Raw genomic sequence first — 26,583 nt, 5'->3', positions numbered from 1 at the left:
GAAGGATTTTATGGAAGGTAGAACTTTCAATTAGCCTAGGGTATTAATCTAACAATATCTAGAAGATCTAGAAAATTAAGGTTCATAAGGTTAGATATAGGGTTGGAATAAGGTTAGATTAATAAAAATAAGGATTTTAGGATGGTCTAAGCTTGCTGTAAATTACTGGACAGCAAATAGGGATGATTTTGTGGTTGATTTAGGTCGACTAGACAAGGGTTTTTTGGACTGGTTTAGACTGGGTAGCAACATGGTAGTTTTGGGAGGGGTTTTGGGAGGTTCTAGTACGTGTAGGATCCTTAAAAACACATTGAAAAGGGATCGCCTAGGGTTTAGTAACAAAAAAAATCACAGAAAACTATGAAAATAAGAAGAAAATTAGATTATAACTGCAAAACAAGAAGAAAATAGAAGAGATAGATGATTCTTTCTCACCAAGATGAATGCCCCAACATCAAGATAGGAAAACCAGAAATTCTGTAAATTGTATTCAAAAGCTCCGTAAAATAACATAAAAATGCCCTTAAATAATAAAAACAAAATCCTAAAGAGAAAAAACCTAAGCTACCCTTAGGTAAAAGATAAATTACAAAAATTATCTAATTTTTGTAACTTGCTCTTTCCTAAAATTTTAAACCTTAAATACTTAAATAAAATACAACATAAAGTTACTAAACTACCCCAAACATCTATACTATGACCATGGGCCACATAAACATAAAAAGAAGCTCAAAACATTTTAAAAAATCCAAAATAAAGTCCAAAATAGAAAATTAAATAAATCCTAACTATTCTAATACTATGGTCATGTGTTAGTCATTCTAATTCAACCAATAAGTCCTCCTCGATCCAAATGCAACCCATATGCATTATCCAATGTGTAGTCTTTAAAAGATCTTGCACATAGGGTCTTCAAGTCCTCTCCATAGCTATCACCAATCCACAAGGAACCTTGTGATTTCCTTCTCCTATGGTAATATTTAAAGTTTTCTTCGTGATCAATTTTGTAGAAATAGGAGCCATTGATCCAAACTTTCCAATTTGACTGAGACATTTTAATTTGGTGATACAAACTTTCTACAGTATGCAATAGAAAGTATGTTTTACCTTTCATGACAACATGGCTTCTTAGTGATGCATATAGTTTTCATGAAAAACTATGAAGATTATATGCATCACTAAGAAGCCATGCTACCAGATAGAATAATAATGGATGCATCACCACTGACATTAGCAGAAAAAACTCGCATACCATAGTAGATACCCAATCTGCAGCAATGAGACACACAATATACAAGGAAAAGTTAGCTCACCCATCATGTGAAGCAGAAAGAATTCCCAAATCAGGCATCACAGCTAAACCTCGAACAGTATCTGCACATGCCTCAAATGGCATTAGAAGTAAAGGTGAATATGAATTTAAATATTCTATAAGCAAGGAGATAATCCATGTTTAAATCATTAAAGAATAAATAAAAAAGAATCGTAGATGCATAGAACTTGATGTGCTTCTGTTGGTATCTTTCTCTTTAGTTTATTGTTAACAACTTAGCAATACACATGCAATGCTCATGCAGGTACACACCCAAGGAAACAAAAAAATAAAACCTGTATGCCCAACAAAAGTGTGTTGACAAGTTTTCCCCCTCCAAAGCTTTATAGTTGAATCACTTGAACCTGAAAATACCAGATAGGATGTAACAGAAGATATTAAAATCAAGTCAAATGTACTCAGAGCAATCATGTAGTCTTCAGCATCTCAAAGAATTGATTTGCCCACAACTGTAAGCTTAGGTGGGTTTGAGATGAGTGTGTTAATAAAATAAAATAAAAATGAAACAAATGATACCTGTAATAAGCTCGCCTGAAGGTAGCTTTAAAACAGCCTGTATTGCTGCCTTATGAGCTTCCCAAAACTCAATCGGTTGACCATTCCTCCACCTTCGTATAGTACTGCAACAAAGAAGCCCCAATAAATAACAACTAATCATATTATACAAATGAGGAAAGTAACCCAAAGACTTAACATGACAAAATAATTGCATGCCTTAAAGAACTTCTCGGAATTAGTACACAAACAGTTAGACAGAAGGGCCTTGAAAAAGCTGTCAAATAGGCAAGCACAACATGGAAAGGTAACTGGCTAAGATAAAGTTACCTACAAGGTCACCAGATATATGATAGGTGTACCATTATTAAGAGTCACACAAATGATATATGTAGCTTTTATTATGGGAACAACCATATAATTACGTGAAGGGAAGATACCTTCACAATGGTTATCGCGTATGTCGTCCTCGTCCTCGAGAGGTGGGCCAAAAACCACAATTCAATGAGACAGGATAAGTGAGCCATGTGGCATTTTGTAGTTACGTATAAAATGTTTGGCAAATAAATCCATATCAAAGTTTTGCTTGACCACTTCCTTTCCCACTCCTACCAAAACAATCACTCAAGCTTATGAAGGATGAACCTCACACAAAATCCAAGCAAGTAAGTCCAACAAATTTCCTTACCACTCACACATTTGAAAGAGAAGCAAGAGCACTTTTGCCTATGCTCTTGTCAATAAGCAATCAAACCAACATGAAAATCCAAACCAAAGGAACCAATTCTGGAACTACAGCATAATTATCAAGATATAATTCATGAGGAGCCGCTAATGGTCCATAAAATTAGCATTTTATTCAAAGTCTATGATCTATGATTTCCTCAGGAATGATCATTGAAAAGAAGATATTGATTGAATTAGATACCAAAAGACTCAGCTAAACACATGCAAGATATCCCAGTATGAAGCAAATACACACAAATTCCTGAAACATAACTAAAATGGCTCAATAATTCAAATCAACATTGTGTAGAAAGCCTTACATTTCGAACAAAAAATTACACAACCCAGCGGGATTGATGTAACGCAACCAAAGATGATTGATGCAAAATAATTCATAAAAAAGAAATTATTGATGCAAAATATGTTGACAAAATCAGATAATGATGACAAAGGGAATGAACCACTTAATTGTAAATAGTAAGTACAGAGATAATTAAGGTAATTCAGTCCATAACTTGTTTGTACAAGTTTTAGGCAATAGAATCATTTCAAGCTTGTGCATGGTTTTAAAAACGAATTTGACGCAATTTTGAATCACCCGAGTCGAACTAGATGGCATACCTTAAGTCATACTTTTCTCCTTTTGATTCACACAGACTTGAGTCTAGATCATCCAAATCAACTTGGTCTTGATGCCTGACAATCCAGACTTCTAGTTGAAGACCTAACCATGATCTTATGAATAGAGAGTTGTGATTAAATGTAATGATAGGCGGGGATTTGATTTCCATTTCGATTTAAACTTCTAGAGGAAAGACATAATCTAGGAGGTCTCCCCTTGGCATTTGTCAATTGTTTGCTGACTTTTTCCCACTTTCCATTGTGATTTTCCTTATTATTTTCCTCTTTTCGTTTGACCAACCACCAGCCTTCTTACTTTTAGGAATGTCGATTTTCTCAAGACTTTCTTTCAAAATGAATAACACCAATTGACACACATGCATATACTCCAATGACTACTGAATTGTAGTTGTACCCCAAGCATGATTATGATATACTTTCTAGGCATTCCATGACATATTTTAACATATTAAACATTTACGGTCCTTGTACATCAACATTTTCTCTTTCACACTTCTTTTTGTTCCCCAATCCTTCTTTTAGCTCAATCAGCATAAACTACTTAGGGTCTATTTGATTCCAAGAGGAAAATGGTTTGCCATGGAATCAAACATTTTCTACAGTTTGATAACCATTTTCTCTCATTTTTCGGATTTCTTTTCTTTTCTTTTTTTCAAGTGGTGGAATTCATTTTCCTAAGGTTCCCATGTTCTAAAGGAATTCAAATTTTCTTGAAAACGAAATTCCCTGCAATCAAACAGTCCGTTACCTTCTGGCAAACTAAAAGAAAATTAAACGTGGTTTAATGTGACCAATACAATGTAAAGTGTATGGTCAAACAATCTCAAGAAAGGGAACCAAATTTTACAAACTAAATATGAAACCACAATCAACATTCTATGAGTAACAATTAAAATAATAAGTGTTATCAATCAATCAATCAATAAATAAATAAAGCATGTGCCAGCTAGCTTAGTTGGTAAAGTCTTTGGGTGATGATACCAAAGACCTAGGTTCAAATCCCGGCAGTACCGAGTTACTAAAATCATTAAAAACAAGCTTACAAATAAAAAATAAATAAATAACAAGTGTTGTCTAGAGCACAACTACCACATTATAGTTTTCCATCCAAGATGTAACTCACCAGTCAACCGACGTAGACACAATATCCGCATCATCATCTACAGTAAGACCCGTAACCTGTAACAGATGACCCTTCATCGTTTGCACACTCTCTCCCGTTTTCAAATCCCAAAGCAAAACAAGTGTGTCCATACCACCAGAAACAATTCCACCTTCCGGAAAAGTTTCATTAGGAGAAATCCAAGCCAATGGACCTACAAAACTAGAATGCCCCAACATTATCTTTGACAAGGTGAACTTATGCTTCTCGACAGGATCATGGGACCAGAACCTAACAGTTCTGTCCCTCGAGGATGTCGCAAACCCAACGTCACCACATACACAAATTCCACGAACCTAACACAGAAATCAGTAAATTGTATCAGAATTCAGGACAACCATATGTGATTTCTAACTAATTAAATATCATTTAAAAAAAATGGATGCTTATCAATCATGGAGTTAAATTTTCAGTCTGGACATGTCGTCAAGTATGTGAGCATGATGCTACATACATAAACATAAATGTAAGTGCACGATAAAGAAACAAGGATTGAAAAACTAATAAACAAGGTAAACGAGATGATCAATCGAAATGGAAATTAGGGTTAGGAGAGTTCACATATTCGATTGATTCAGATAAATTGGATCAGAATTCGTGACAACCATCTGTGGTTTCAAACTATTTAAAGATTTTTAAAATTGATGTTAATCAACCATGGAGTAGATTTTCAATCTGAACATGTCTTCATGTATGTGTCCATGATGCTGCATACATACATACATGTAAGTGTACAATAAAGCAACAAGAATTGAAAATCTAATAAACAAGGAGATGAAGCTAAGTGGAACTTAGGTTTAAGCGAGTTCACATTTTCGATTGATTCGGATAAATTGTATCATAATTCATGACAACCATCGGTGGTTTCTAACTATTTAAAGATTTTTAAACTCAACAATTATCAACCATGAAGTAGACTTTCAATCTGAACACAACTCCATCTACGTGTCCATGATACATACATACATACATACATGTAAGGGAGCAATAAAGCAAGAAGAATTGAAAATTTACGAAACAAAGAAGAAGATGAATCGAAGTTGAAATTAGGGACTTAGGGTTAGGAGAGCTCATGAATTTGGATTGATTCAGAAAATTACACAAAAAATTGTAATTTTTTTCTTCATTTTTTTAGTTGAATTGGAGAAAACGAGGATCGAATTAGGGAACAAATGGGGAGATTCGAGGAGATGAGGAAAATTGTAGAATGATAAAGAGATCTTACGTCATCTTCGTGACCTCGAAGTTCGCAACTCAAGCTGTATTCTCCGAAATCGACTTCCATTGTCTTCTCTTCTGTAACTGCGAGATTCCAGAGAGAAACAAAAGAAGGAGCGAAACGAAGGAAACCCAACAAGTGAAGCCATCGGTACTTATTCCAGTAGAGGAGATGCACGTGCAACTCACGTGATGATAAATAAAGGCCGGCCTCATCTACAATTGTCAATGGGCCGGGCTTTAACCCAACCCGGCATAAGACCTAGTTTGGATCAATGTTACCTGATTCATGGGTTCGCTCGGTTTACAATTCGTGGTCCGCCACTTTGGAACGAATCCGGTTCGTAGGGGTAGACAGAGATGAGAGCATTTAAAGTTTAAAGTGAAGATATGTATGGTTAAAAAAAGAGATGGAAGAGGTTTGGTTTTTCATTAGTGTATTAATAAAGACCAAGGTCAAAGACGCATACAGAGAGTTTGAAAACTTGGTGAGGTACCTCAAATACTTTCAAAACATGGTGGGTTATGTAAAAAATAAGTTAGATTTACACAATTACACCATTCACTTTGTTTGTTACATTTTACGAACTTAATACTAATTGTATCACGAATAGATTGATTCAAACATGTTCGTGGTCAACTTCATGTGCAACAAATTAGGTAACAATTATCGAGATTCAGGGCCATATCAAGTCTAGTTCGTGTTTAGCGTTGAGTTTGGGCTTGGGAGCTAGGGCAATATACGAGTCGAGTTCAGAATAGGTTTTTGAGGCTCAAAAAGGCAATTCAATGAACTTGGGGTGCAAGAACTTCTTCAAAGGTTTGGCTAATAATAACTTCCTAGTTAAGGAGGTGTGACATGCAATCGCGTATAATCGGAATTGTAGGACCCAAAAAAATCACACTCATTGAAATTAGTAAAATTGTCATATCAAGGCATTCAAATCTAGTTCAACCTAATTAACCAAGTATCATGGGTCTAACCCATACCCCAATCAATTCAACCCAAAGGGATCTGACCCCTTAACCATGGCCCAAGATAGTTTGACCTTTATATTGGCCGACCCCATCACCCCCTTTCAATCTCAAGGAGGTTCGACCTCCCTATTGGAGTCAACCCCTTTACTCTTCTAAATCTTGAGGAGGTCCAGACTCCTCAAGGAGCCAACCCCATGGTATTTTCATCTGAAGGAGGTCTAGACTCCTCAAGGAGTCAGAACCGACCCCATGGTATTTTCATCTGAAGGAGGTTCAGACTCTTCAAGGAACCGACCCCTTGATATTTTCATCTAAAAGAGGTCCAGACTTCTCAAGAAGCTGACCCTTTGCTATTTTCATCTGAAGGAGATCTAGACTCTTCAAGGAGCCTGTCATTTGCCATTTTCATCTAAAAGAGATTCGGTTTCCTCAAGAAGCTAACCTCTAGTTACATTCTTTGACATTTCCACCAAACACTAAAGTGATTTTTCCAAATTCTGCAACAACAACTACTGCTCATGTTACTTCTTTTTCTCATGTTTTACTCAACAATTATTACTACTTCTTCTTATCTTGCTCTACTTAACAGCTACTACTTCTTCTCCCACCTTACTCAACAACTACTACTATTGTTATTTCCTTTTTCTACTTTTGAGAATTATTTTGAGGAAATTGATACACTAAGAGAATTATGTGAAGCTACCCAAGTAGAAAAGGGTATTACAATACACTCTACTACCAAGGTAAAACATACATGGTGCCCGATAGAGTTGCAGACAAATAACATGACTGAGTCAACTTGAAAATTGAACAGTCTACCGAGTTGGACCAGTTGCACGTTAAGACCACTCCTCGTGAAGGTTACAAGAATCAAGAGCAGTGGGTCTTCAATGTCATTAAGGTCTTTTATTGTCATAAATACTAAACAACATGGGTGAAGGATTACAACTAGGTTATTAATCACCTTTTAAGAAACTACTCTATAGATATAAAAGCCTCTCCCATTCATATCCAAGGCACAAGCCACACAAAAAACTCTCTAACACTTAATTTCTTCTTCTTGTTCTGTAATTTATCTAAGATCTAACTTGATCGTCGGAAGCTCCTTCGTTGGTATCCCACCAATGTCTTTTCAAGTTAAAGTGATATCATGTTGTGACTAAAGATTTTGATGCATTATCGGAAGAGACAACCAAAAGTTACATCGAAGAAGACGACCTGGGTTGATCATCAATTGTAACTTGCATCTTAAAGATAAGTCAAGCAATCATTGTAACACGTATTTCAAGAAAATACTTATTATCTTTATAACTCGTATCTCGAGGGGTGGAGATAAAAAATCTCTCGCAAAAGTGTTGATTGATCCATCAATTTCCCCCTCATTGGGAACAAGTCCCTCTCTCTCTCTCTCTCTCTCTCTCCCCCCACCCAAAAAAAAATAAAAAAAATTATTCTAGTGTGAGTTCATAATTTGACAAAGTAAAAAAGGAGAATAGATTACATACCTTTACTTTTAATTGTCCCTCTTTTATATTGTAGCCTATTAGAACCATACACTCCTTCTAATGTGCCTTAGGATTACACATGTCCTTATTCATCAAGATGATCCTGAGCCATAGTCTTTGGAGTTGCATTAGGGTTAAAGGATCATCCAATTGCACATACATTCAAGATGGGAGACAAGAATCGGGGATGTGTTTTTTATTCATATTTGGATGTGCTACGTGTTATGTTGAAGTAGTATCCAAGTAATAACGAAAATGGAACGATACAAGTTAATAATTCTGTAAAATACCTTACGCATTTTATTTAAAAAAAAAAAAAAAAAAAGCTGAAGCCTTAGAATTACAAGCGTGATCCGAGCTGAAAAATAAGATAAATGAATCAAGTTGAGGCACGGGCCAAGTTTCTCTAGGTGCCTCTGCGATAAATCCAAGAAAGTGTGCAAGCAAATAATCGGCATGCAATACTTTGAATCAACTGATATTTGTAGGGATGGCAAATGCCCCCCCCCAAAAAAAAAAAAAAAAAAAAAAAACCCAATGTTTTCAAACTATTAGCAAGCCCCTTTTGACTGCTTTGCCACCTTCGTCCCCCTTAATTTTTTTGGTTTTTAAAAATAACCCTCTATTTTGGTGAATATTTATCTACCCCATATCACCTTATTCCCCCTCATCCTTTTTTTTTTTTTTTTTTGAGTGATTTACCCACCCCTTAAATATTTTGGTGAATATTTGAGTTAGCTCTATGTATTCAATTAATGGCATACCCCCTCAAATTTTTGGGTGATTTAACCACCTCATCTACATTTTGACGAATATTTGAGATACTCCTATGTTTATAAGCAAACTTTTATAAATCGTTTGAGACCAAGATGACTTGCTTGAATCATATTGGTGTTGTTCGCTAACGATCAAGATTAATCATTTAAATCATCCTTCACATTGATTTGTTTAATATTAGGTAGGACTTGTCCAATATTTACATAATGTTAGACGGGAGGGTTACACAAGTCATTATTTTATTTATTTTAATCATGGTTGATATGTTTTACAAAGGCCTATATTTTACAGATGTTCCTACAAGTTAGTGTTAATGGGAGAAAAGCTCACAAGAAATTGACATCTTTATTAGAGAGCTACTATTGCTAGCCCAGCTTTTACTTATTACACCCCAATTTTTATATTAGTTATCACTTCCCAATTAAAGATTAAAACACTCTTCAAACATTTCAATTGTGGTTGGCTCAAATTATAATCTCAACATTACAGAACACTATAGCAACTCATTCAAAATTATTAGGTCCATATAAAATCCTAAACCTAGAAAAGAAAAAGAAAAAAGAGATAAAAATCTAGAAAAGAAAAAGAAAAAGGGAGAGATTCTATTGACAACCCAACTTTTACTTATGCTCACCGATTCACTTATTTTCTTTATTTTTAACTGGGTATAATAAGAAAAAGTTCAGGTGCCAATAGCAGCTCTCTTTTATTAACATTATCAACATTACCATGGTGCATAACAGGAAGCAGGCAATATACATCGCTTGGCATCATAATAACGGTGCAACTTCAAAGACATTATGACCACTTAGTGAACCATTATACACTCAAGGTCAAGGTTTAAAATGTCATATCAATTGAATGTTTCAGTTAATGAAAAAACCAATACGGTATAGGCCGATACATTTGATTCCCAAAACATTCAATGTTTCATATTGGTCTCAGCCGATACTAATATGTATTGACTGATACATTACAAAATTTTAATCCAGATAGCCCTTGGGTCTTGTAAAAGATAATATTTTGTTAAAAAATATAAAGCAGAGATAAATCTAGCAAAACCTCTGTCTCTCTCTTACTCTCTGTCTTAGTGCTTGAGCTATTCTTGGCAAAGCAATGAGGAGAATAGATTGCATACATTTACTTTCATTGGTCTCTTTTTATAATGGGAGGTGATTGCCAATCTATTGTTCCTTTTGGCCTATTAAAACCATAATCTTCTTCTGACGGATTATTATTGCACATGTCACAGTCCCATGTACTTGATGATGTATTGGTCTTGTTCAATACAAATATTTTGCTTATTAGGTAGTCATAGAAGGTAGTCCTTCCTCGTCGAGATGATTTCTGGCCATTGGTGAGAGGATAATCCCATTGGATATACAATCAGGATGGGAGATATGATTCAATGATCAGATATTTGTTCAAATCTGGATGTGATACATGTTACAGTAGGATGTCTGCCATTATCTTGACCACCTACAGCTAGTTGTTCTCGCAAACAAGGGTTGGGATTTGGAAATACATGAGTTGTTGAATTCAATTTCAGTACACCTTAGAACCATAAGGTGACACAAATAACAGAATGTTTAACGACAAGATCAAAAGCTCTTATGCAGGTTTTTTAGATATCTTGAGTTTATTATACCTATGCTCTAAGCAAAACATAGAATTTGCAAGGATTTCTTTTGATGATTTTATTTTTAGATGGGATTCTTTATGTAATTAGTGTTTTTGTTTGTTTATTTTTCTCATTGTTCTCTTGAGGCCTTCTCGGCCTCCTTGTGTTCAGTTCTCCTCTTTGCAATATATTATACTTATCAAAACCAAAAAAAAAAACCCCTACAGCCCAAAAGCAACTCTAATGGCAATGCCATATTTAACCCTTACCAATTTCAACTTTGGAGACTGAAGTGCAAAAATCCTATATTTGGCGTGTACCTCTCCATGCTCATTTCAAAAATGCCATTTATATGCTTTTGGATAGCAATTTGGTATATAAAAAAAAAATCCATCAATACCTTTTTTTTAATGGCAATTTGGTAAAAAAGAAAATTCGAAAAACACATTTTATAACCAAGAACAAGAAGGCACTTTAGTAAATTTTGAGATATTTCAAAACCAATAAGTGCTGATTTTCTAACTAGAAAGGCTTCACTTGGCTGACGTGGAACAGACAAGGAACCATAGATCTTTTTCCTCAGGGTACACAACTGCACATCCTTATAAAATGGCAATTGTGTATCCCGAGGAAAATGATCCATGATTCCATATCTATGCCACGCCAGCCAAGCAAGGAGGGCATTTATGGTAGGTTTAAATTTGAGGCCTCAGTTATAGTGTAGCTCTAGAAGACCTTTTGCTTGGTTTATAACAAAATCAAAGTTACACAGGGAAGTATTCCATGAAACATACCCACAAAGAGAAACAGAAAAGAATTGAGAAGAAATCAGAAAATACAACAATTTCTTCTTTGTTAGCCTTTGGCCAACAATTTGGTTCAGTTACAAGCAAAACAAAAAAGCTTCTTTCTTGCTTCCATTTCAAATTTTCTCTACTTTGGACTCTCATCTTTTAGAGACCAAACTAAGTAAACACAACACCCACTCCTTCTTTAAGGATTTTAGGGTTGTTGTAACATAACCCTACAACACATGCCACCTATCCTACAATTAGAACATAAGAAAAATAATAAACACAAAAACAAGAAAAAAAATTAAAAATTAGAGGCCTATATGATACAGATTTTTCCTAGAATTTACTGTTAATGGGAGAAGAAACTCCGCAGGCGACGCAGCCACCAAGGTTGCATCTCACCAAAGCCGGTGCATTGCTCGTCACTTTCTTCCTCGCTACTGAAAAGGGTTTGGTCAGAGCAATCGAGACCTGCTATACATGCAGCATTGTATGACCGACATGCCGAGTGGCACACTCGAAGCCTGTTATCCCCATTTTTGTCGCACTTTTGTATGGAGATCTGAAAAATTCGGGATTTAGTATCATTGTCGTCGTCATCATCATCACCTCATCCCAAAAACCAAGTCTCATATACATAATAGAGTTCAAAAGAATTTGGCATTTTTATTAAACCCCAATTTAAAAAAATAATTCATCACTTCCCAACTAAAGATCAAAACACTCTTCAAACATGTCAAAGGTTTGGCTCAAATTATAATCTCAACATTATTACACTCGTTCAAACAATTTCAGTAGTTGTTTGTAACTATGATTACGCTCATATAAAATCCTAAAACCAAAAGATAGAAATCTAGCACTAAAAAAAAGAGAGAGAACTTCTATTGGCACCCCAACTTTTACTTAATCTCAACCATTCACATATTTTTCTTTATTTTTAATTGAGGTGTAATAAGTAAAAGTTGGGGTGCCAATATCAACTCTCTTTTATTAACATTAATTATCATTTGTAAGTAAAAGAAACTACAAGGCGGCTAGCAATGACCATGGTACATCATAGCAAGTAGGCAGTATATAGTGCACATCATCATAAATAATGGTGCAACTTCAAAAACATTAAGAAAATGCTGGAGTAACTTTAAAATTGACAACGTTTCACACATTGCTGATGGGGACATCAAAGTTTGAAGTGTAGGTTTTAATTTTTATTTAGATTTCTATTTTAGGACTTTAATTTCATGTTTTATGGGCTTATTTTAATGTTTTATCGACCCTTGATCTTAGTATAATAATTAAGGGCAGTTTCGTAACTTTAGTTTGTCTTTTATTTAAATTTATTAGGATTAAAAATTAAGAAAAAACTATGAAATTAGGTTATTTATCTGATATTATAGTTTTATTAGGATTCTTGGATTTATTTTCTTTATATATAGATTGTATTAGTGGTTCTTTAACGAAAAAAGATTAATAAAAATAGAGTTTGAGCTTTGATCATCACAACAATAGGTGTGATGTGAACCATTTTGGAGTTAGTCCAATATAACATTCTTTTCTTCTAATATTTTTTTTTTCTCTCTTTAACTTTCTTGAATTCTTGATTCTTGAAACCAACAAACCTCAAACCTCAATCCTTTTCCCTTTCCTTTAACCCTTATCCAACCTCAACCAAAATCTTGTAATTTACAAAACTTTGCATTTTACATCTCAATAGCCAATCAGGATTTTGGAAACCCTTTTCCTATTGTCGCCCAAATCCTTAACCCAATTCCAAATCCCAAATCAAATCCCCTAACCACCCCATATTTCATCTTCTTCCCTCATCGTTCATATCAGCAATGTGTGCAACGACGTCAATTTTAATGTCACTCCAGCTCGATTCAAAGACATTATGACCACTTTGTGAAGCATTATACATTCAAGTAGATTATTTGCCCGAGGTATTAAATATTGTGTCCAGTAGAACTCCTACGGTACAGGTGGCATAACAATAGGGCAGTCAAGGTCAAGGTTTAAAATGTCGTATCATCGAACGTTTAGGTTAACAAATACGGTATGTCGGTATCAGCTGATACATTGGATACAAACCATACATACCCAATACATTCCTGAAACATCCAATGTTTCAGGGCCAATGTTTCGTATTGGTCTCAGCCGATACTGATACGGATTGACCAATACATTCCAATATTTTAAATCATGGTCAAGGTCAATGGAGACGCAAGAATTGGGAATGGAGACAATGAGACAACCAACTGAAACGTGAAGTAACTTACCCAACAGGCTAACCGCTTCGCCGCTGCCGCACAGTAGCTGTTATCGAAGATACCAAATAAGGTCAGACCACCTGGGATCAACCGATTATAATTGGGTAAAACCACGGCTGCTTCTAGCTGTTGTAATATGCTTAGTTCACTAGGGGAGCAGTGTTGTCCGGTGGCATCTGTAGCAAGGAGATCCCTGCAGATAGAAAGGCTTGGAAGGAGGATAGAGCTGTTTTGGCATGTATATCCTGCGTAGTCAGAGCAGCGGAACTCACAGACTCCATTATCACAGACCCCACCATGCAGACTGCACTGCTCGTCGCAAACAGCTGCATATCATGTATATATGCATAAGCACATTATTATATTTTTCTCGTTCTTATGGTTGGGGAGTTAAAAGAAGCATTACTTGGTGCTATGACATGAATTTTTATAAAATAATAGACTTATAACAGTACAATTGAATAGTATAGAAATTAAAAAAGAAATATAGCAATAGAAAATGTTGCACGGGCTGGAATTATTCGACCCAAATCAAGTAATTTGGTCAGGTCGGATCCAAAATTAGTGAAAGTAAAATGGTTCGGATATGGTTTTAGATAATAGGATCCAAGTTGGATACAGATCTGGATATAAATTTCGAATGGATAAAATCAGATCCAACCCATTTTAAGCCCTAACCAATGCATTAAACCAGGAATGCTCATTCAATGAGCCACCTCTTGGGTAGGCCCAAGGCCACACAAAAAATTATGCAACTAGGGCACCTTAACCATACAGTTGAAGAATAAGATGATCTGATCGGTATGATATCAGGCTATGATTCATCATCCACTAGATGTGGTTCACCAATTTAATAGTTCAGATTCGACAAAATATACTGCAGGAAATATTTTATTTTGTTGTCTATAACTCAACAAACTTTCCTTCCAAGCATAGAGAAAAGGTTGCAAACATTTTATTAAATTATTTGTATTTAAATCTAGTCATGATACGGATGAACACAAATTCTACTATTCTATTGGTTGAACACATTCACAGTATTAAAATAAAATTATAATAATAAAAAAAAAGATGACGACGATGATGAAGATAGTTGGAGTTGAAAACTGAAACAACACGAGTTCTCAGGAGACTACCTGTTGAACAATCAATACCCGTCCACCCATTTCCACATTCACACATCCCATCTGGGAGGCACATGCCGTGCCCGTTACAATTACCTGGGCAGGACCCTGCAGTTAGAAAGCTACATTATGAGCAAAATTCAACCAATAATTTTTTAGAGCTGCCATTGGCACCCCAACTTTTACTTATTAGACCCCAATTTCTTATATTATTTATCACACCCTAATTAAAGATTAAACACACCATTTGAACATTACAAAAGTATGATTCACGTTATTACCTCAGCAAGACAAAGCATTATAACATATTCAAACAGCTTCTAACAGTTGTTTACAATTAGGATCAGGCTCATATAAACCATAAATCTAACAAATAGAAATCTAAACAAAATAAGAAGAGACAGTTTATATTGGCACCCCAACTTTTTTACTTATTCTCAGCTACTGATTTTTCTTTATCTTAATTGGGGTACTAAATAAAAGTGGGAGTGCCAATAGCAGCTCTCTAAGTTTTGCAAGACTGAGGAATTGAACCCTCTAGAATAGAAAATTCAGATGCAAAATCCTTCTAAAACTCTTTTGGTAGATGATAAGGGACAAACCTAATGACCTCATGATTGTGAGACTGCATGTTCTATGCATAACTCGTGATTTTGCATCAAAGCAAAAAATTAGTGAAAGTAAAATGGTTCGGATATGGTTTTAGATAATAGGATCCAAGTTGGATACAGATCTGGATATAAATTTTCGAATGGATAAAATCAGATCCAACCCATTTTAAGCCCTAACCAATGCATTAAACCAGGAATGCTCATTCAATGAGCCACCTCTTGGGTAGGCCCAAGGCCACACAAAAATTATGCAACTAGGGCACCTTAACCATACAGTTGAAGAATAAGATGATCTGATCGGTATGATATCAGGCTATGATTCATCATCCACTAGATGTGGTTCACCAATTTAATAGTTCAGATTCGACAAAATATACTGCAGGAAATATTTTATTTTGTTGTCTATAACTCAACAAACTTTCCTTCCAAGCATAGAGAAAAGGTTGCAAACTTTATTAAATTATTTGTATTTAAATCTAGTCATGATACGGATGAACACAAATTCTACTATTCTATTGGTTGAACACATTCACAGTATTAAAATAAAATTATAATAAAAAAAAAAAGATGACGACGATGATGAAGATAGTTGGAGTTGAAAAACTGAAACAACACGAGTTCTCAGGAGACTACCTGTTGAACAATCAATACCCGTCCACCCATTTCCACATTCACACATCCCATCTGGGAGGCACTTGCCGTGCCCGTTACAATTACCTGGGCAGGACCCTGCAGTTAGAAAGCTACATTATGAGCAAAATTCAACCAATAATTTTTTAGAGCTGCTATTGGCACCCCAACTTTTACTTATAAGACCCCAATTTCTTATATTATTTATCACACCCTAATTAAAGATTAAACACACCATTTGAACATTACAAAAGTATGATTCACGTTATTACCTCAGCAAGACAAAGCATTATAACATATTCAAACAGCTTCTAACAGTTGTTTACAATTAGGATCAGGCTCATATAAAACCATAAATCTAACAAATAGAAATCTAAACAAAATAAGAAGAGACAGTTTATATTGGCACCCCAACTTTTTTACTTATTCTCAGCTACTGATTTTTCTTTATCTTAATTGTGGTGTACTAAATAAAAGTGGGAGTGCCAATAGCAGCTCTCTAAGTTTTGCAAGACTGAGGAATTGAACCCTCTAGAATAGAAAATTCAGATGCAAAATCCTTCTAAAACTATTTTGGTAGATGATAAGGGACAAACCTAATGACCTCATGATTGTGAGACTGCATGTTCTATGCATAACTCGTGATTTTGCATCAAAGCAAACAAAAGTTGAAAAAATTCCATGATTAGGGCTTACGTTTATTGCAGTCATGACCATGAAACCCGAGAAAGCAATTGCACTTTCCTCCTATACAGTCTCCATTGAGATTGCACGAACTTGGACATTTACCAGATATGGGCACTAGCACGTTGTTACAGAGTTCATGGTAAGCAGGGCAGATCAGTTCTCCTACAAACATTAATATATACCATCTTAATATCTGAGAAAGAAAGCAACGGTATTTCAATTTTACTGCATTTTTAATTAATTACCATTGAACCCAAGAAACTGAACAGGTCCACCAGCTTCAGGACATGCTTTCCAGACCCCATCAACAGAAACCTAAATAGCACGTGAAAGAGTTACATTAAAAGGAAGATTAACATTGAAAGTTCAAAATTAGAGACCATAGGTATGTCTGTTCACATGTTGAAGCTTGCTCTCACATATTGGTTTGTGCCCCGGGGGGGGGGGGGGGGGGGGGGGGCAATGGCTCTAGGGACGTAGGATCAACTAAATTTTAGTAAAACTGAACATTACTTGGACATAAACGTGGAACCTACCTCTAATGAGTAGTTCATGCACCGATGCTGATAACAACCATTCCCTTGGGTCGTAGATCCCCTCACAAATCCATTACGCACTAAAGATGACGCCATACACCTATATATCCAAGAGAGTAGAGTTGAAAGTGAAACCAAGAAATATTTATTGCTTTCCCAACATTTTCGACAAAGCACTCTCGTAGAAGTATTTTAACAATGGTCTCGGTGATATTAGTAGATGCTATTCGAATCGTTCCTTTTTTGTCCATGTCAGCATTTCATATAGAAGTTATTATGTCTGCAATTTTTCTTTAGTGAAATCTCTTTCAACTGGTAATTCAAAAAAGTTTTTTTGTGTGACAAGCAAGTAATAAAACCGTGGAATAATCAGAATTAATATGAATGCATGAATGGGCTAATCAAATTTCATTCAATCGGGAATAATGCGTTCATTGAATTTCTAGAGCATGTCTCACCTGGAGTTGCTGCCTCGCACTTCACCCAACATTCTGTCAGGTGCCCGTGCACTGTTAGTGTCTGTACATGAACCATCAGAATAAGCTACAAAATATGTGCAATAGTCAGCCAACGATGACTGCCCACCTGCATTGTCAAAGACTGATTAGGCCGCAGCTCATACAAGTTGATCTTTGCATGTTTCAAAATCATACATGGTTCAATCTCTTCTCCAAAGTAGAGTATCATAGAAGGCAGTTGCAGCCTATAAATGGAATACCAGAATCAAGGCCAACGAGGGGGGGGGGGGGGGGCAATGTTTTAAAAACCAGACCGATATCAAACTGGAATTTTGCTCAATTGGTCAGATTAGGGTCCGATCGAGGTTCTCTTCGGTTGGATCAATTTCTATTAATTAAATATATTCATAAATAATGAATAACGCCCAACCATTCTTCAAATTTTTTTCCTTCAAGGTTATTCAATTGTCACCTTCTATAAAATAAGAAGTCCAAAACAAAAACATTAGTTAAATTAATAAGAGTTTTTTATTTGACTAAATATTCCTAAAAAATCTATAATTTAGCAGATATGATATAAGATTTAGTGATTTTATTTGTTAGTAGTTGTTAGAATTTTAAATTTAATAGGTTTTTATATTGTATCTGATACTAAAATCCTAAAAGAAGTAAATAACAGGTCGACTTTTCCATATTTTCTATATTTTGAAAGAGGGATACTCGGAAAATTTTCACAAGAGTCGGTTCTTTGAAACCGACGGTTTGAACAGTTCCATAGTCCATTTTTTTTTCAAAAAGAAAAAAAGAAAAATGCTGTTCTTGATTAGGCAACGGTTCTTAATGAGCTAAACCGATTTTTAGACAAAATCCGGTTGGACCTGGTTCTGACTTCGGTCTGGTCCGGTTTTTAAAACATTGGTTGGGACACAATTGAGCGCACCTATTACGTAGCCTAGCTCAATTAGAACAAGAAACATATCTTATGCCCCTAATATATTGTTTATAGACAGATATTACTATCTAACATGATTTTGGGCGTCAATTGAATGACCAGTCAGTTGTACATTGGGAAGGGCCTCAGCAATGTATTGGAGGGAAAAAGAGCACAGAATTGTTGTCATCATTAGAAGTGAAAACTAGAGCAACAAAGATACATTAACATACCTTTGTTAGCATCTGGAAAATAGCGGGCCCACAGAGGGAGGTCTCCACTATAATTCACGATAGGGCAGTAACCTTCTGACTCCCTATTATACGTACAGCCTGACAACTGTGTCGTGTTGCAGTGGTACGCCCCCTTCCAGAGATTGCAAGGTGATGTAACAAACTCTGTCCCTTGATTACGACCCCAATCTAAACGGTCTGCCATACTATAATTAGCCTGGTACCATCCACTATCCTCTAATAAAGCTAATGTCATTGTCGAAACTACTGATCTCGTGTCCACAGACCCCGTCATAATCTCATTCATCAGAAGCCTTTTCTCCCAATGGGACCCTGCATCCAAATGTTATTCTAATTCATTATTTCCAGTGATTTGGGTAATCTTAGCCCCAAAAATCCCTTTTTTGCTGTTCAATTTATGCTTAATTTCATTTTTGGTAAATTACACTTTCACCCCCTATGGTTTGGGATAATTCTATGTCAACCCTCTAATAACAGGTTCACTTACCCCTTCCGTCTACTTACCGTCAACCAAATGGTTAAAAAATGATTTCTACCTTTTGGAAAGACCATTTTTCCCTTTCTAAAATGTTGTTTTTTTTTTTTATAAATAAAAATATTTTTGTGAAAAAAATGGGTTTACTTGTGAATGTTTAGACAGGGACATTTTTATAGTTCTAAAATTTATTTTGTTGTATATTAAAAAAAAAAAAAAAAAAAAGATAAAATGAGAGGGTAAAATAGTAAAATAACATCTGGATTTTAATATCGTGCGTGAAATGGGAGGCAAGTGAAATTGTCAAAATGTTAGGGGGTAAATATGGAATTATGCCAAATCACAGGGGGTCAAAGTGTAATTTACCTTTTCATTTTTTAATAAAAATAGCGATGTGCTGAACTTGTACTACAGAATTGTAAGAGAAAAGAAGGTACCTGCTGTGCCACGTCCTCCCCCGTCTTCTAGCTCTAAACCAGTAAAATTTTCAGAGAAGGCCTACCCATAAAAGACCCATCATCAAGAGCTTGTTTCTAGAAATATAAAACTTTTTGTTTGATTGACAAAAACATAGAACTCATGCATGAAGTTAAAAAAAAAAATCTTGGTAAATGTACAGTTCATCACATATAAGAATTCCCTGCATAATTCAGAAGTAGTCAACATACCCCATAATGATTTCTTGAGTGCATGACAACACGTGGAAGGACAACACGGGTCACAATCCGCCCAAGCTTCTCATCCATAGCTTGGACAGTGACCTACAAAAAGAAATAAGAAGTTTTATTAGGATTTCTGAATTTTAGAATATCCAAATGCCTGTATGATTCTGATTTCTAATTAATACTATTTTTTTTTTATAAGTGTAATAAAAAGAAAGAAAATTACAAGGAATATGAGGCTGAGGTAGCCCCCCAAACAAAGAAAACCAAAGAAAAACTGAAAGAGCCAAAAAAAAAAAACAAATAACAGCCACAACTGAAACAACACATCACAGAGAGAATCTCATTTAAACACAAAATCCTCGAAGGATACTCCCAAAAAATTCTTGTTCAGCTACGACCAAAGTAAGTGCAAACCCAAGTTCTCCAGGATCACAGCATGATACTAATTTTTGTACATGAAGAGAAGCTACTATGAAGAAAGAATATACAAATTAGACAATGTTTTTCAGTAAAACTCCTTGTTTCCTTCATATAGCAGTTCAACTAGAAAATGCATACCTTCCAATCAACCAGCCACCCAATGATTAAAATGATCCTAACAGAGCTTCACAATTTTTTAATGAACAAGAAAATGATGGGCAGCAGATAATGATGGGTGGGAGAAGAATGAATTTCACATTTTTACATAAACTTGTCTATTATCTTTGAAAATAGATATCAAGAGCATAAACGATCACAGGTTCAACAGCCAATGCTCTTCTGAACCAATATGCTGTCTTCCCTAAAGCCTGAATATTTTTGTTTTGCTTTTCATGGTTAGTACATCTATTTAATCAGAACACTCTCCAACTAAGTTATAATATTTGATACTTGTACTTCTAGTCTTTGAAATGTATATCCAGTTCGAAGTTAGACTGAAAATACATAAATGATTCTACAAAAAAGTATGATGAAGATAATGTGATCCATTTTATATGATCTTCTTAGATCAGAAATAAATAAATATTCAAAAAAAAAAAAAAAAAGCATAACTGACATGCTTATAAAACATGGTGACACACAGTTTTAGACCATCCAAAGTATCCAGTATGTTAAGCATTGGATGAAGCAAATGCATTTCAGGCCGAGAAACTTCAATTTTCAGGATATAATATGTAACAAGAAATATTAATTTGCTAGGTTGTTAAAGATAATCATGGTTTTATATTAGAAATCAACTTTTATCAAGTAATTTGTATAAACATGTTTAACTTTACTTTTCATAATATTTTTTCCTTCTTTTATTGTATTTTCTTTTAAAACTTGAGTAAGCTAAATACATTTTATAAAACATATGTAAGGCCATGACACAAGTACCTGTATCAAACAAAGACGTCCGCATCCTTGTTACGTACAAGTATGGACAATAAACTGATTTAAAGATTCATCACATGGTTATTAAAAGGAAATTAGGTTAAGAAATTAACCTTACGAAGGCGACGAGTCTTGTCCTCCCCAGATATATCATCCATAGTGCAATTATACCAGCAGTCAGCAAAAACTGGAGGACTACCATGAGGATCGCAAGCAGGTGTTCCAGGAAGAGAATCCACAAGGGCCTCTCCAAGCTGGAAAAAGGAGGGGAAAGTAAAGAAACCGTATAAAGCAATTGATTAAGCCTAATTCCACAAATATAGACTCGTAAAGAGATTACCAACTAATCAATGTTACCCACCTTTACTATGTCTCCAACTCTCCGACAATCCCTATCAGGTGAATGACCTACCGCATCGTAATTTAGGTATATTCTTATAGGCTGCCTTGCATTCTTTTGTACCTCTGACAGTCGGGAAATTTCAAGCAATGCACGTCCATTGCGGTGAGTGGTGGTCAACAAACTAGTCTCTGCATAGACTTGTGGGGTAACTGAGTACTCCCTGCGACCAGGTCGCCGCCTCTGTTCAAGTAGTTGATCATGGATGCAGGAGTGTGAGAGAATGTCCGGTTTTCCCACTTCATACAACTCGTTTTCTTGGGATTTGACACTAACAGCAACAAGCCATACTAGGACTAACACAATCTGATTCAGCAAGAAATAGAACACAAAAGTCAAATTTTGACTAAAACAAACTCTGACTGCATCACAAATATGAAAGAATCTAACAAGAAAAGAAAAATCCCTGTTAGACGGAAAAAGAAACAACCAAAAAAAGAGAGCTGCTATTGGCACCCAACTTTTACATATTACACCCTTATTTCTTAAACTATTTATCACAACCTAATTAAAGATTAAAACATACCATTCTAACTAGGGGTGCACATTGGATTGGATAAATCCGAGAACCGAACCAATCCGAAGCTTTTGGATTGGATTGATTCGGATTAAATACACCCACGGTTCGGGTATGGTTTGAAAGAAAAAAAATCCGGTTAATTCGGTTCGGTTCCGGATTAAGAATATAACAAACCGAACCAATCCGAAATCCGAACCGTAATATATATATATATATATATATATATATATATAATGATTTTTAAAAAAAAATTTATTTTCTTTATTTCTCTCTTCTCCTTCGAATCGAATTTGGGGGAAATCTATAAATCGAGAAACCTAGCCGTCGTCTTCCCGGTCGTCTCCCTCGCTCCACCTCGTCGGAAAACATAGAGGACTCTCTCTCTCTCTCTCTCGAAACCTCGCCGCCGTCTCCTTCGCTCACCTCGTCGAAAAACACAGAGATCTCTCTCTCTCTCTCTCTTGAAACCTCGCCGCCGTTCTCGGTCGTCTCCCTCCCTTACCTCACCTCGTCGGAAAACACAGAGGTAACTCTCTCTCTCTCTCTTTCTCTTGTTGCCGTTGTTCTCGCTCGTTTCGAAAACGACTTCGTTTTCGCTCGGATGTTCCCTTCGAACATAAATTTAACTGTGTGTGAGTTTCGCTCGGATTCTCTGTGTGAAATTCAAGAATATAAATTTCTGATGTATTCGAACAGAAATTTTAGAATACTAGAAAATTCAGAACAGAAAATTTATTTTTAATTTTATTCGAACATAAATTTTTAATTGAAATTTCTAATGTTCCTGTTTATTCGAACATAAATAATAGATTAGAAATTTTAAACATAAATTTTTAATTCTATATTTTCGATGAATCAGAGAAATGGAGAGGTGGAATAAAATAGAAACTTTCTGATGTTCATTTTTTTATCGAACAAAAAATTTAGAATAGAAATTTTATAACAGAAATTTCAAAACAGAAATTTCATAACAAAAATTTCAGAACAGAAATAGAAATTTCAAAATAGAAATAGAAATTTTCTCTTATTGTTTTCATGATTTTTATTTTTAATGTGTTAAAAAATAATAAGTATTTTGGATTGATTCATGATTTTTATTACTATTAGATTAGTTCATTATTTTTTAATGATTTTTATTACTATTGAAAATATTAAGTATGAAAACCGAGAACCGATCCGAACCAATCCGAACCAAGATTGGATTGGATTGGTTCGGTTCTATAGGGTAATTGGATTGGTTCGGTTCCAAAGTTGTAGAACCGATCATGTTTGGTTCGGTTCCAATTTTGCTAAAATCCGAACCATGTGCACCCCTAATTCTAACACATTCAAAAACTTCAGCAGTAGTTTAAAATTAGGATTAGACTTATATAAAATCCTAAATCTAACAAATAGAAATCTAGAAAGAGAGAGAGAGAGAGAGTTTCTATTGGCACCCCAATTTTTACTTATTCTAAACCATGGAATTTTTTTAATTGGGGGGTAACAAGTAAAAGTTGGGGTGACAATAGCAGCTCTACAAGAACCCTGTTATTTCCTTTCAACCTGTTCTTCGAAAATTGAAATGGTATTGCAATTGGAATTATTCCAAAGTTAGTGGTAGACCTAACTGCAGAGGAACAGTCCAAACCCCACATCAAACATTAAGACAGTTCTCTCATCAATTCTACAGAATGCCGAAGTAAAGTAGAAACTCCAAAACAGAGCCCCATAAGTGTATTTAAACTCAAAACCTTCCAACAGTACTAATATTCGCAATATCCACAAGAAATCCCTTTAGAAATCAATGAACATGAAAGTGCAATGCTCGCTTCCCCAAGCTAACATATAAATTTGAAAGCTTTCACACACAAATTTACCTGGACAAGACTCAAAACCCTAAGTAGTCCAGAAGCATCAGCACAAAAAATAGATGACGAATAAAGATTGGCGTATAAACCAAAACATTCACTTTTCCATCCGCACAAAGAAAAGTAGCAAATCAGCCAAAATTTAAAGTCAGTCTCAGTAGTTCATATCCTAATACCAATGAAACCCACAAAATGAGTAAATTTCTCAACATTGTCACATTTCTAATCACAATTCATTCAACAAAAGCCACAGCTCAAAAATCCCTAAATATCTCCCCCTTTCCTCCCCAGACAACTTAACCTAGAAAGACCTCGGATCTATCGTTTCTGATTGATTCTTCGCAGACAAAACACGTATCTATATTTCTAACCAAAGACACAACTAAAATAAGAAATGTAGCAAATCGATCAATTTAAAGTCAATCACAGTAGTTCATATCTTGAGACTACTGAAACCCACAAAATGGGTAAATTTCTCAAGAATTTCACATTTATAATCAGAATTCATCAACAAATAAAAGCCACAGATTTCAAAAATCCCTAAATCTTATTCAAATACAACTTAACCCATACAGTCAGAACTCAGAATCCTAAAAACCCATTAATACCCACGAAATAAAAAGCACCGATTTTTCATTTCTGACCAGTTCTTTGCAGAGAAAACCCTAACTTTGTAGCTCTAACAGAAGGGGGAAAAAATCATGGAAAGAGAACCATAAATTGCACAAAAAAGAACAACATTTGAGGTAAGTTCTGAGTTTCTGAGTAATCCTACCTCAAGAGGAATTGCTGAAAATAGATTCGAACTCCGAAAGATGAATTTGGAGGAAATCATACATTTGGTTGAGTTCTTGACCTCCATCAAATGAGGTTCGAATTGAGATTGAGAACTCCTCCTTCGACAACCTTCCCATCAAACCACCAAAGATTTCCTTATCCGCATTTCAAATTCTTTCGAAATGCGAAAAAACTCGTCTTTGTTGAGAGAGAGAGGGAGGGAGAGAGAGAGAGAGTTCTTCAGTTTCTTCGAAGTTGGTCAGCTGTAGTTGTTTAACTGACTAAAACAGGCAAAAAGTGTACAAGTGGGCCTACAATCAGTGTTTCAAAACCACACCGAACCGCTGGTCCGACCGGGATCTGCCAAAATATTGGCACCACAACTTTTACTTATTACTCCCAATTTCTTAAGATATTTATCACCCACCCATTAAAGATTAAAACACACTACTCAAACATTACAAAGGTTTGGCCCAAATTATAAGGGTGAGTCTTCATTTCGTGCGTTGAATATGACGATATTCGGAGATTGGTAAACTGTTCATTTTAATTCTCAAAACATGCATTCCGTCATTTTTATAACTTATGAACTCGTGAGTTCGTCATTTTTACTATCTACAAATTCGCAGATATACCAGCAAATTCATTGATTATAAAAGTGATGAAATTATTCAAAATACATGTGTTTGGGAATTAAAATGAACAGTTTATCGATATCGGAATTTGGATATAAGTTGCGCACGTTTTGTGAAAAATCCAAATTATAATCTCAACATTATAACACTTGTTGAAGCAATTTCATAATATAGTTGTTTACTATTATGATTAGGCTTATAAAAAAATCTAAGCCAAGAAAATAGAAATCTAGCACCAAAAAAAAAATTATTGGCATCCTTGGCTTTTACTTATTCTAAAATATTCACTTATTTTCTTGGGATTTTTCTCAAAACGTGCACAACTTATGTTCAAATTTCAATTTCGGTTCATTCTAATTCCCAAAACATGCATTTCGAGTGAATTCGTCACTTTTATAACCAATGAATTCGTTGGTATATCTACAAATTCGTAGATATTAAAAATGACGAATTCACAAGTTCATAGGTTATAAAAATAACGAATGCAAGTTTTAGGAATTAAAATGAATATATAGTATACCAAACTCGGAATTTCATCATATTCAATGGATGAAATGAAAATTCACCCTTATAATAATTTGAGCCAAACCTTTGTAATATGTTTTAATCTCGTCTCGATCAACTTATTAAGTTTAACACTTAACTTGCTCATTCTTCTCAATGGAAAATGATTTAGAATAATGCTAAAGTGACCTCATTTCGCCTGACGTGGAGGTGTGTGCGAACGATAAATATTTTTCATCAAGATACAAATGAAAAGCATCTATGATTTTGTGACCACCTCCGCGTAAGGAAAGTGTGAAATGAGGTCACTGTAGCAAGACTCAATTATTTAAATACCCCCTTCTTCAACTTATAAATAAAAAAACCTTTGTTTTTCTTTCTAAAATCTGTCACCTTCATGCTCTTTTAGGCGATTTTGTTTAATTAACCTTACTTTGAATCCACCGTTTTCCATCTAAGATTAATCCTTTATACAAAATCCTATATTTTCTATCAAAATGTCATTGTTTGAATGAGTGATTTTTAAGTATTTATGATGATTAATTGTAATGATGGAATAAAAATGGAGGAAAAGATGATGGATCTTAGAAAGAAAATTAACTAAGATTTTTTAATGGATTTTTTTAAGAATGAAGAAAATATAGGTTTGAAGGTGATT

At 35.0% G+C, this 26,583-nt stretch overlaps 2 protein-coding genes across 2 annotated transcripts in view; both read right to left on the bottom strand.

Moving 5' to 3' along the window:
• Positions 1–5,730, bottom strand: part of LOC147405172 (transducin family protein / WD-40 repeat family protein) — a 31,027-nt gene extending 25,297 nt beyond the window's left edge. The window contains exons 1-5 of the mRNA XM_086441392.1: positions 5,584–5,730; positions 4,320–4,654; positions 1,850–1,953; positions 1,609–1,677; positions 1,314–1,374 (exon numbers count right to left, since the gene is read on the bottom strand). Of these exons, the coding sequence (XP_086297518.1) occupies positions 1,314–1,374; positions 1,609–1,677; positions 1,850–1,953; positions 4,320–4,654; positions 5,584–5,643 (629 nt within the window). The 5' untranslated portion in view covers positions 5,644–5,730. The remainder of the gene's footprint in view (positions 1–1,313; positions 1,375–1,608; positions 1,678–1,849; positions 1,954–4,319; positions 4,655–5,583) is intronic.
• Positions 5,731–11,260: 5,530 nt separating this feature from the next.
• Positions 11,261–25,061, bottom strand: LOC147405171 (uncharacterized). The gene is made up of 14 exons (XM_086437961.1): positions 24,785–25,061; positions 21,601–21,945; positions 21,353–21,493; positions 20,624–20,674; positions 19,890–19,982; positions 19,659–19,719; positions 18,726–19,058; positions 17,562–17,688; positions 17,104–17,203; positions 16,813–16,882; positions 16,577–16,729; positions 15,884–15,979; positions 13,525–13,841; positions 11,261–11,813 (listed from the first exon to the last, which is right to left on the bottom strand). The coding sequence occupies exons 1-14, from the start codon at positions 24,869–24,871 to the stop codon at positions 11,601–11,603; spliced, it is 2,187 nt and encodes a 728-aa protein (XP_086294087.1). The 5' UTR covers positions 24,872–25,061; the 3' UTR covers positions 11,261–11,600.
• Between the last annotated feature and the right edge of the window lie 1,522 nt (positions 25,062–26,583).

This window comes from Akebia trifoliata, chromosome 4 (genome assembly GCF_017979445.1).
Source record: "Akebia trifoliata isolate Shusen 1 chromosome 4, ASM1797944v1, whole genome shotgun sequence".
Lineage (NCBI taxonomy): Eukaryota > Viridiplantae > Streptophyta > Magnoliopsida > Ranunculales > Lardizabalaceae > Akebia > Akebia trifoliata.
Note: the sequence above shows the minus strand (reverse complement) of the source record. Positions and strands in the feature narration are given on the sequence as shown.

Bases quoted from the DNA above. Each gene is read 5' to 3' on its own strand.
- LOC147405171 (XM_086437961.1), bottom strand. From the start codon at position 24,871: ATGGAGGTCAAGAACTCAACCAAATGTATGATTTCCTCCAAATTCATC. The intron at 16,883-17,103 runs GTAGGTTCCACG...CGTGCTATTTAG, and splicing joins GCATGAACTACTCATTAGAG to GTTTCTGTTGATGGGGTCTG. The intron at 13,842-15,883 runs GTAGTCTCCTGA...CATGATATGCAG, and splicing joins GGGTATTGATTGTTCAACAG to CTGTTTGCGACGAGCAGTGC.